The sequence below is a fragment of the Numenius arquata genome, chromosome 12 (assembly GCF_964106895.1).
Source record: "Numenius arquata chromosome 12, bNumArq3.hap1.1, whole genome shotgun sequence".
NCBI lineage: Eukaryota > Metazoa > Chordata > Aves > Charadriiformes > Scolopacidae > Numenius > Numenius arquata.
Genome location: NC_133587.1, coordinates 41,400,486 through 41,412,772, shown reverse-complemented (window position 1 = coordinate 41,412,772; position 12,287 = coordinate 41,400,486). Strand labels below are relative to the sequence as shown.

At 39.2% G+C, this 12,287-nt stretch overlaps 1 protein-coding gene across 1 annotated transcript in view; it reads right to left on the bottom strand.

The window, feature by feature from the left end:
* Positions 1–11,211: 11,211 nt before the first annotated feature.
* ADCYAP1R1 (ADCYAP receptor type I) overlaps positions 11,212–12,287 on the bottom strand; it is an 87,600-nt gene continuing 86,524 nt past the window's right edge. The window contains exon 17 of the mRNA XM_074157644.1: positions 11,212–11,421. Within this exon, the coding sequence (XP_074013745.1) occupies positions 11,212–11,421 (210 nt within the window). The remainder of the gene's footprint in view (positions 11,422–12,287) is intronic.

Below are 12,287 nucleotides of genomic sequence, written 5' to 3'. Positions count from 1 at the left end.
TTTTCAGAGCAATGCAGTGGGACAGTAGAAGCTATTGGGAGAAAAACAGGCCTGAAAACCTTGAAGGGTTGCAGTGCATTTCAAACTAAGGGAAGAAACAGTTTATCAATTTAAATAAGTGCATTACATGACAGAGAATGGTCTTCAGGAAAAATTAAATGCTCTGATAAAAAGTACCCAATTCAATACTCTTTCTGTAAAGCAAAGTTGGTGTTCAGCTCACAGGTTATGATATCAAAATTTTGGCCTATATATGATTGGGATGTCTAAGTCAATGGAAGTATTAGCAATATAGTTAGTGAAATCCATGATCTGCTCAGCTCTCCTTAAAGTAAGCACCTACATTTGGCCCACCGTATAGCTGTCTAGATATTACTGGCTATTGATCTGGAGCTGGTTTCTGATGTATAAACATAGCTACGAAAAGCCATAGCTACCAAATTTTTTTTTGAGTATCCGAGTGAGTATTTTTCAGTTTCAGAAAATACAGCTGGTTTCAAGGCAGTTCTCTCCTTGTTGTGTTTATAGACCTAGTAAATGAGGTTTTCCAGCGTTTGGTTCTTGGCGAAAATGTGCTATAGTGTGATATTGTTTCTTTAAAATTATGCTTCTTTAAAAGTACTGTAGGACTTTTAGAATGGGCTAAAATACTTTTGGAGGTGCCTTTTCTTTCTCTGTCTCTTAACTATAAAAGGAAACTAAAATAAATCTCTTAGACTAGATGTAATCTTTAGAAAGAAAGCCTTTTCCAGATTCCCTGTTCCACAAATTTTTAATCTATCTGTTTAGTAAGGTAGTGACTGATGCTACCCTCCTGCACATGGTGGCCTCATAGCAATGGAAAGAGTAGCCTTTGTAGAGGATTCATAGATACATGAGGGCCAGACAAAGACTTACAGTAACTGAAGCTGAGGAAAAAGATGGCAGAAAACTCAGTATCAGGTCATCTAATGTGGATTCCTCCATTTCATTAGGATGAATGTCCCTTATATTTTAAAAATGAATCTGATAAAACACTTGACGTTGGCTTTCACTGGAAAGAAATGAAGCCCCAAAGCATATCAGATATGATAGAGACCAATGGTTTCCACCTTCATCAACTGTCAGTGCCTTTCTTTGAGGACAACAGACTTTCTTTTCCTGTTTAGATTCCTTAGAAATAATATGTAGGTCCAACAGGACCTGTGGATCAAACTTCAGAGCCACAGGGGCTATTAGTTGCAATAGAGAGTGTGTTGCTTTGTATTGGCAGTATTAGATCATAGGTGTGCTTGATAAGTGCCAGGTCCTGCACTTGGGTCATAACAACCCCATGCAGTGTTGCAGGCTTGGGGAAGAGTGGCTGGAAAGCTGCCTGGTGGAAAAGGACCTGGGGGTGCTGGTAGACAGTCAGCTGAATATGAGTCAGCAGTGTGCCCAGGGGGCCAAGAAGGCCAACAGCATCCTGGCCTGTTTCAGGAGGACCGGGGCAGTGATCGTCCCCCTGAACTTGGCACTGGTGAGGTTCCACCTCAAGTGCTGTGTTCAATTTTGGACCCTTCACTATAGGAAAGACATTGAGGTGCTGGAGCAAGTCCAGACAAGGGCAACGAAGCTGGTGAGGGGTCTGGAGCACAAGTCTAATGAGGAGCAGCTGAGGGAGCTGGGGTTGTTTAGCCTGGAGAAAAGGAGACTGAGGGGAGACCTTCTCACTCTCTACAACTGCCTGAAAGGAGGGTTTAGCGAGGCGGAGGTCGATTTCTTTTCCCAAGTAACAAGCAATAGCACAAGAGGAAAGAACCTCAAGCTGTGCCGGGGGAGGTTTAGATTGAATATTAGGAAAAATTTGTTCAATGAAAGGGTTATTAAACATTGGAATGGGCTGCCCAGGGAAGTGGTTGAGTCACCATCCCTGGAAGTATTTAAAAGGGTTGTTGACATGGTGCTGAGGGACGTGGTTTAGTGGTGGACTTGACAGTTTTCAGTTATCAGGTGGATTGAAAGATCTTAAAGGTCCTTTCCAACCTAAATGATTCTACTATCCTATGGTCCTGATGTGATGTGCTAAACACCTTCCTCACGTAAGTCCACTGACTGATGGTGAAAGAAGACTGTGCATGGCCCACAAACGGCAAAGACTCCACACCTCGTTGGTCCAGGACTGACTTTGCCCAGCAGAATTTGGAGACTCCTTCCCATGAGTAAGCTAACCCTTTTAGCTTAAAAAACTCCATCCTGCTGCTTTAGGAAGAAATACACTACCCTGGGACTTCACAGACAAAAAATCTCTTTGGTGCAATTTATATCAGAACAGACTTATACAAAATGATAATACATTTATTGTGTCATCTACAGCAGTATACATGTTAAAAACAATTTCTCAAAACACAAAAAAAGGTTAGAAAGCAGCAATTGATATCTGTGTTTCCACCTCATAACAAAGCTGAATAACCCCAGATCCCATTACCAATTAAACCAAATTTGACCAAAAAAGGTCAGTATTAGACCCAACAGGCCAGTAAGTTTGTACCTTGGCACAGTCAAAAGCCAAAATACAGCTTTCCATCCAATAACTTGGTACTTCTCAGAGCTATAGCATGTTGCATTGCCACTAAGTTGACAAGAAGGGAAAGAAGAAAGAACACACTAAATGTTTTGTTTTACAGATTAAACTGGTACACAAAGGCCTCTTGAGACTTCTCTGCAAGCACAAAGTCCATTGGAAAAGGCATATCCAGAAGCCTAAGTAATTTCAGACACTGAAGAGTGTCATATCACACAGTGTCATATCACACGGTAATTCTTTACATGATGAATTCCCCAAAAGAAAGCTGATGGGAAATTGCAATTTTAATCATAAGAAGGTGAAAGACCACGAGGTTCAAAACATTGTTCAAGCTCTGCTGGTGTGTTTTCATACACAAAGTACAATGTGTATTTAGCTGAACTTAGCTCTTTAGTACAGATATGCACGGAGCTTAACGTCAGAGCATCCTTAACTACTACTCCATATCTTCCTAATGTTACTCTTAAATGCAATTCTGAATTGGTTGCATGTGCCTGACTCCTAAAAGCAGAGGATAAATCCTAAATTTTTTTTCACTGCATGTGCACTACATACCACGGTTTGTTTCTGGACACAGAAACACTGAACATACAGACACAATCTGACAGAGAAAACAAGAATTCCTGAAAACTGCTCTCAGTGAGAGCTACTACACCTTTATCAGGCATGCACCTTCCCCAAATCCGGTTGGTAATACCAAACAGAAGCCACCTCTAAGCTTTTCAAGACCTTTATTTCTCAGCATGTATGAAGCAGAACAATAGTGACTGGGCAGAGTTGCCAGGGAAAAAGTCATCCACGTGCAGACTTCCACAGTGTCAACATCTGTCTCTGATCTGGTCAGCTACACTTCCACTTCTGGTTGAAAGAAGCAGATACTTGCAAAGTATGAATCATCTTACCCTTGAGTAGACATCAAAAATATGTTCAATGCTTGTACTCTAAAATTGCTCATTTCTCTCTTGTGACTACAGAGGCAAAGTGGAGAAACTAGATCAAAGGAAGATATCTTCACTATCAATGTCTAAAGTTAAGTGATGTGGATATCTCCTTAGCTGCCTGCTTAGTGACATAGGATCTTTTCCAGGACTTTGCCTATGAGCAAGAATGCTTAATGCTGAAAGTACTGGATGTTGAAAGGGACACATATTTAATATAGCCCTTGATATTTGACTCTCTAAGAAAGACAACCAGGTAAACCCAGATATTTGGTTCTATCTTTGCATTACGTACATTTCTACAGCTGTATTCCCAGGAGTCCTACAGACACTGCCTTCACATAGATATCAAAGTCTAGCTATCTGAGTTGGGAGCTGAATCCAACCCAGTGAGTTTATCTCGGTTTCCTAGATATCCACACAGAGCTCACAGATATGACATAAGAACTATAGGAGACACTAACCTTGTCTGGCAGTTGGAGACCAAGCAGGATCCCATATGGTGTCCCATATATCCTGCTCTTTCTATTCTTGCTACCTTGTCTTGCTTTCCTTTAGACCTTCCATGCTATAATAGCTCTGCTGAGGTCATATTTATTGCTCTCCAGTGTCACGTAGCAGATGATTTTAAGCATCCTACATTTCTCCGAAAGCCTTGCCCACATATGAAAATCTCAGAACAAAAAAGAAAGTCTTAATATCACGAAATCACATAATCAAACTAATTTGTGCGATAATCAAACCAAGGAGAAAAAGTTTAATTTGTTGAACTTTCTAGGTACATCCACTGAACGTGGAAACTATGAGGATTACCTTTGGCATTTGGATCCTGTACTTTGTCATGTAAGAAGGCTTCATAGGACTTCACAACAGCTGTGAAATCACAGCTTGCATGTTCCTGTTGATGTTGAGGACACAGAGGGCTAAGTACAGTAGCTTCATCCAGGATTCAGCATCTGTTCTACATGTATCTTCTCAAACCAATCACTCACTGGGAAAAGGCTATAGAGAGACTCGGTGACACTGTGTTTTCATCCTGGCCCTTCTGTAATGTTGGGATATAGAGACTCCTTGTGATTATAGCTGGCTAGCAGCGGTCATGCTTTCCTCACCATCTCCTCTCTATCATCACTTGCTAAAGTGGATGCTGGATGGGAGGCATTGAGAGGTTCATCAAAGAATGGATGATGCTATGGGCAGAAAGGTGAAAAACCGGACAGTCATCTAGATTGTCCTGGGAAAATAGCTTGTGGTAACTCATCCTCAGCTGTACTTTTCAACCTCTTTTTGATCTATGGGACCCTTCACATAATTACAGGTAAGACAAAAGACCTCCAGGAGCCTAACAAGCCTGTATTGCTATATACAATGAGTGAACTTACTTTCTTTAATCATCTTCCATGGATACCTCAGAAACAGTCTCTCATGTCTCCATAGACCACAGGTTGAAAACCTCGGCCATAAGAAACTGATTCTGAAACACTATTGAAAAACAAATTCAAATAACAAGGCAAATAAAGCCAATTAAAAGATTGGGGTTTGCATTTCTTTTATTGCCACTGTTTACTAATGTCACTCTGGACAAATATTTTTTGCTATAGCCTCTGAAATGTTTATATCTAATTTCTGGCAGGGCTGGACTTGGCTGATAATGTGAAGTTAGGTATCTACATGGTTCACAGGCCAGATTTAGTAGGGATTTAGTAGCAGCGTCAGACAGATGAGCATTGAAATGTCACAAGCTGACACAATCAGTATATTTTTGCTAATTTGTATGTTGATTTCCTGCAGTGTGTTGACTGACTGAGTGTCCTATCCCTTTGATTGGAAACAGCAGTAATGCAGCTTCTCTTGCAACATTATAACTGAAACTAGAAAAGGAGAAGATTGGGATCATTTCTGCCTTTAGATCTGACCGACTGAAAGTGGTTCAAAACCAAATCTCATTTCTACACTTTCAAGAACTGGAAATCTTTCTCTTAGTTTTTATTGTTACTTTTTTTTTTTTTTCTTTTTTCAGGGTGCTTGATATGCTGCCTCCAATTAATTTTCCTGCTGTTCTAAATGGATTTGCATATATCTGTATTTGCTTCCTTGCATTGTTTTTGCAGTCCAAATCAAGATTAAAGCTGAAACAAATGAAGCTGTGTAATTATTTTTAGTCTTATCTCTCAACTGCATGACCAAAGATAAACTGTAGACTTTGTCTGAAATAAAGCTGTTCATATTAAAGGAAGGGAGAAAGGAACTGGAGGGAAGATTAGTATGACAAGGAGCATAAGCTAGCCAGCAGTTAGTTTAATTTGGAATTCAGAAAAAAGGTTTCTAACTGCCAGAAGAGTGAAGTTTTATAATAAATGGGAAGTGAAAGTGCAAAAAAGAAAAGCCTACTAAATTTTAAAAGGGGAGTTGATCAGTTTGGGAGTGGGAGTAATATGCTGTGAAAATAATGGCAATTACAGAGTTTCCTTCAGATTAAGTGTTTTTATGGCACTGTGTTGCTCTGGAACACCTGAGGATCAGAGACCAACAGGTCTAACTCTGCTAAATATTTTTTGTTCTTTACCATTTTGGCTTTGTGTAGTTTTAGTTAGTTTTCTTTTGTCCATGGGATTTATTAAAAAAAAAAAAAATCTTTGAACTAATCAGAGGTCCTGCATAGCCCTTCATATTCAAGCACGGAAGCTATCATGCTATGCAGAAGCAGAATTTCATCCATCATTGATATGACAATATTATGAAAAGCCAAAATTTTATGAAATGAAGTGGACAAGGCAAATTATGCCACCAAATCCTTTCATCACTGATAAAAAGGATCAGATTCTCTCAGGTCAGGTTTTAAGCAGGAGTCTAACAAACACTGTATTGTGTCCAGTTCTGGTCTTCACAATTCAAGAAAGATCTGGCCAGACTGGAGAGCGTCAAAAGGAAGGCCATGAAGATGATCAAAGGGATGAACAACCCGCTTGATGAGGAAAGACTGAAGGAGTGAAGTCTTTTCTGTCTGGTGAACAGAAGGCTCAGGGATGGGAGGGGCCTCATCACAGTATTCCAGTACTTAAAGGGTGATTAGAAAAAGGATGCAGGCTGTGTCTTCAAAAGGACCTCCATGGAGAAAACAGGGGAACAAGTACAAGTTGCACCAGGAGAGGCTTCATCTCAATACAAGAAAAAAATTTCCTACAGTGAGAACAATCATTCACTGGAACAACCTCCCCAGGGATGTGGTAAAGTCCATATCACTGGAGGCTTTCAAGATGCAATTAGACAGGGTAATACATAATCTCATCTTGGCTCCCTTTCTCATGTTGGACCAGATGGTTTCTCAAGCTCCCTTACAACCTCGATTGTTGATTTTATGATTCTATGAACTGGTCTGTATTCCATTCTGGAAGGTGTCTCGCACTTGTCACTGATGATGGAGAGAGTCTAAGTGAAGTTATCTTTGCAAATGTAATCTCAAATTATCAGCACAGTCAGATCCTGCCCACTTCTGGTTGTTATTTAGCCTTGTAGTTGCAAGACACAGTTTTTTAGTTGCAATGGGGGACAGATGCTGAAAATGAAGAGCTAGACGCCAAATAAAGCGTCTGAATTTAACTTCCAAACTGCACCATTTTTGCATTTCAGTCTGGACTCACCTGCCTTCAACTCTCTCCCTTCTCCCACCACCTTATTTTAACACCTGGTTTTCAAATACAAATACTTAAATGAAGCAGAAGAACTTGTGTATTTTTCCTCTATAAATAAAAACTCCCGCAACTAAGCATTTAAGTTTCATTACCTGGTCTCTGAGTTCCAGATATACTAGATGTAGATGAAAGTAAAAGGAAGTGAGGTCACCATGCAGCAATGAAACAAGCCTTGTCCTTTAAAATATAGGTTGTAGTTTTCATTTTGGGATGTTAATTGTCCTGTACTACCAGCACTCCACATCAAAAAGTCAATAATCAAACAGTGGTTAGATACAGTAAATAGTCACAAAAGCTGCAGCACAGAAACTTTTTGTACATATACAAAAGCAAAATAAGAAAATTTGACCAGAAATACATTATGGGCATGGTAGAAAAAATGGCTCAAGGAGCACTGCACGTTTGTTTTTCTTTAATTATGTATTGTTTTTAATAACATAGCCTTTCTAGCTCCAAAATATATTTCACAGTGAAAAATCAAACAAAGAACTGTTACACTCAGTTGATATTTACACACACTTAGAAGCAAACCACCCATTGGTTTCTTCCATCCTGAAACAAATAGAAATGACAGCCACTGTGAATGGTGGCCATGCATGTCCAGCATCTTCAGTTTACATTCAACATAAAGATTTCTTGAGAGCTAATTTGTGCGATGGCATCAGAGTCTGATTTAGATAAATATATACACCTGAAGTATGATCTTTCCAGTAACACTGAGGAAGTCTGAGTCACTACGGAAAGCCACATTTGGAAGTGCATCAACACTGCCAATAAAAGAATCATAATACAAGGGGGTTACTTGTATAATGCATTGTATATTAAATATTTCAAGAGACACCATTTCCTCTAGTAAATTCAGTGCTGGTGAAAGGTACTGAAGACTTCAATTTGTCCACTAAACAAGAAAGACTGGGACTGCAACGGCAGAAATTTCCCCTCAACTGCCCTCCAACTTGTCTTGCTCCTAAGCATTGGCACTAGGAATTTAAGGGGCAAGCCCTAGTTTTTATGACTTTGCCTTTCTTGCTGTGACTGCCAAAAAATAATAGTAATAGTAATGTGCTGAGACCAAATCCTGGGCCAAAGTGAAGTGGTTTTGTTCTAACAATAACAACAGTTTTCTGTACTGATTTTAATTTAGCTGAGGACCTGATCTCCAGTGTGCATGACTGGAAGGTGGTTTTGGTGATGTGGACACTTGCCCACGAGGCACTGAACTGAGATCCACCAACTCACATTGCAGAGCACTGAAGAACAGCAAGGAAAACAATAGGATTCAAAAGTAAGCTCAGAAAAAAGCCTCAAAACCAACATAAAAGTAAAATTAAAAAAAAAGATCCCAACAGCTTCTTGCTCTGGACTGAAACATGGCAAAAAATCTCCAACTAGAGGGAGTTTTTCAACACTTTTTTTCAAAAGTTCTAATTTATTAGTGTTTGAAAATTGGCTACTAGCCATTCGTGCAAAATATACTTTTTGATTTTTTTTAAATAATAAACTTACAGTATTGTCAATGTAATACCTTGTGAAAGCCCATACTCCAGAACATACAAAACTAAATAATATCTGTTCGGCTAACATTAGATAGTCTCATTTAAAAAATGTCTAAATTTGCATTTACCTGATAGATCTGGCTTTCCCCATCTCCCATGTCTTTCTGGACTACAAAGTGCATAGCTCCTTGGGTAACTTTCTAAAATAGCTTTTAGCAGCATCTGATGAGAGAGGAAGCTCCAATCTAACAGTCAAAAACACTTCAGTGACTTTTGCAGAGAGTCTGGTACAATGGGACTAATTCTGCTCTCAGAGCAGCAAACCAGTGCTGAAGACTTGAAAAAAAAAGTTGTCTGGATCATTGAACTTGCACTTAAAATACTGGAGTACAATTAAAGTAATTTAAAACTTTTTGCTAGTCCTCAGTGAAAGGGTAGAATTCACCTGAAAGGGGTGTAAGCTTCTCATAAGAGCATGAGCCTGTACAAATATGAAGTCAAGCTCATAATTTCTGTCTATTTCAAATTATTTTTACATTCATTTACACTGCTACAACTGAGAGCAGATTATGTCCCATAAAGCACTATATAAGTGTTAAGTATTATAATTAATATATCTGTAACAACTTTCTGAGACCTTTTTTTTATCCTTTTAAAAATAAGGAAAATAGAATTATTTTTTTAAAAACCTACACTTAAAATTACATTAATTTTTTTTTTTACCTAAACTAACAAAAACCAGTGAAATTAAAAGCTCACACTCAGCCGACACTAAAATTCTGAGTCTTTCACTTTGTTTTCTAGTTCATGATCATGTCAACTAACACCAAAGAACAAGCCTGAATTTTGAATTTCCTGGTTACTATTAGTTTCAGTTCAATATTTCACATTTAAAATGTAATTTTCATTTTTGTTTTTTAATATATGCATACACATACACGCACATATATATATATTTTTATATATATATATCAGTTCATAAATCCAAAACGAAGTGGGTGCTAGGACGGTCCTCAAAGCCTTTATGCACTGTATAAAGACTTCTAAGAATTGACATCATTGACATTTGATTGAAGTAGCTATGTACCAGTCGTGGCTTTAACTACAAGGCAAATGTTGAAAGAACGTTTTAGTTGCTCTCAAAAAAAAGCAGTAAGACCATTGGTGGTTAAACGAACAGAATATCCAAAGAGAGACAAAACTGCCAGGTGTGGGGAGCCATCCAAAGTCTTTATCTTTTCCTTCCATACCATCTTATTGTTCAGTTTAGTTGCTCACCAAATGCAGATGACTTTTACCTTCCAAGATGATCATGCCAGATCCCTCTTGTGTCTCTTGCGCTGGCAGGGAAGAGTCAACACACAGAAGTCAACTGGGTTGCAAAGGCACCACACTCTGTGTGACAGCACTACCCAAAAACATGTCATGTTTGGACATAGATGCAGAGGGTTCAAGGTTATCTGGAGGGAAAGGCCATCCTGGAACTGACTTTTGCTCTTAAGTGAGAGGGAGGGGACAGTTATTTTTATTATTCAAAGAATCCGATCAATCGATCTACCATCAATCAGTCAATGTCAAAAATATAGATATATCTCAACTGCATGGCCTTTTTAGAAAATTCACAGTTTAGCTAGAACATAAAGCATTCTCAAAAGTGTCCCTGGGTACAAAAAAGCCAGCTGATCCCGTCTCTTGTCTGGAGTCCCCCCACTGACTGATGGTAGTTTCTTTAAGTCCAGTGGGCACATCTGACTAAATCCAGCCATGAACTTCATTTTCTGGAGTTCTTCCTGAACCAGCTGGTTTGATTAACCCAAGCGTATTAGCTCCACCTTGAGACTCAAAAGAGAAACACTGCAGAAATTCACATGCCAAAAGACAGGGACAGGCTACAATACGTTTGACTAGGAAAAAAAAAAAAGGCAAATCCAAACCTAAAATGAGAACCAATTTGAAAAATAACAATGATCATGTCCATTCACAGATTAGTATCAGTTTGGCAACCAAGGATCACAACTGCACAGCAATCACTTATTACTTTTGACTGACAACGGATTACTTGCAGATGCTCTGAAGTGTAAATCATTGAGTGGGTGGGCTTGGCCTGTTGTTTATCTTTTAAACATTTTTCCATTAATGGCCTTGAGTACAGTCGGGTATTTACAGTGATTGTTAAAAAGATATATGTACACATTTCCTTTGCCTTTTCACCTTTACAAACATCAGGGAAGGGAAGGGAAGGGAAGGGAAGGGAAGGGAAGGGAAGGGAAGGGAAGGGAAGGGAAGGGAAGGGAAGGGAAGGGAAGGGAAGGGAAGGGAAGGGAAGGGAAGGGAAGGGAAGGGAAGGGAAGGGAAGGGAAGGGAAGGGAAGGGAAGGGAAGGGAAGGGAAGGGAAGGGAAGGGAAGGGAAGGGAAGGGAAGGGAAGGGAAGGGGAAAAGAAAAGGAAAGGAAAGGGACCTACACCACCACCAAAATTATGATTAATTTTTCTTTTTTAAAGGGATGGTTTTTGGTTTGGTTGTTGTTTGATTTGTTTTCCTTAGCTGCTCATGTCGCTAGGTTCTCCGCATTTATGCTGGACATCCGAATCTGAGAGCTGCTCTTGCTCAGAATGGAGAGTTGTGTCCCCCCGTTCACTCCGCTGCTCGCTAGAGAAGGATGACGATGTTTGAAATCCACAGCAAAATACCGGTTGACTTTCCAGCTCCTCCATTTTCTCTTTATTTCTGATTGCACCTTTAGGGAGAAACTTCAAAAGGTCATTTTTTATGTACTTAGCCGCTCGAGGACATGCTGATAAATTATCAAGTTTAGAACAAAGACCCCACAATTTGATAGAAATTTTTTTTAAGAATATTATTTAACTCCTCACTTCAACAAAATCTGAAGTGACTTCTCCATGTCTGAAAGAGGTCCAGGCATGTAGTGGGAGAAACAGCCAAGGTTCTGTGTCTCTGACCTCAGATAATTTAGGATCAGCCAAGAGGTGCATAGAAGACCTGTTCAACACTAACTCCAACATGGTTCTTTAGTTAGCTTCTTGGAAAAAATATCCTGTTTTCATCAGCAGCCAGTGACTATCAAACAAGGAGCCAAAGAAACCAGCAACCAAAAAGTATTAGACAGTAATGAAATAGCCTGTCCACAAAGGCAGCTTGTCTCTCACCTGCCATTAATGGATGCATGTCTACCGAAAACTTTCTCTCCTATTTTTGGATGACTTCTAAGCAGATGACAGCTCTTGGATTCATCTATGACACCCTCCTTTCCCTTGAGATTTTTTCATGGGCAACCACAGTAAATCACCAACAGTGAAACAGTCCATGATCAGAAGTTCAATTAGAAAATAAGCAAGTAATTCTATAGCTTTTCATTCATCATTGGTTACTTAGCAATCTTGCTAGATGTATGCATGTGTGTGTACATATATACATAAGACAGTAAGGATTTAAACTAAGAAATATCATACTATCTCAGACAAACATTTATTTGGTCTATTACTCATTCCTGACAGCAGCCTGTAGCATATTTCTGAATGAAATAGCTTAAGAACAAGGAAATGTGTAGAGGTATTTTCCCAATATACTTTTCCGGTCTCCAATAAGCAGCTGTATC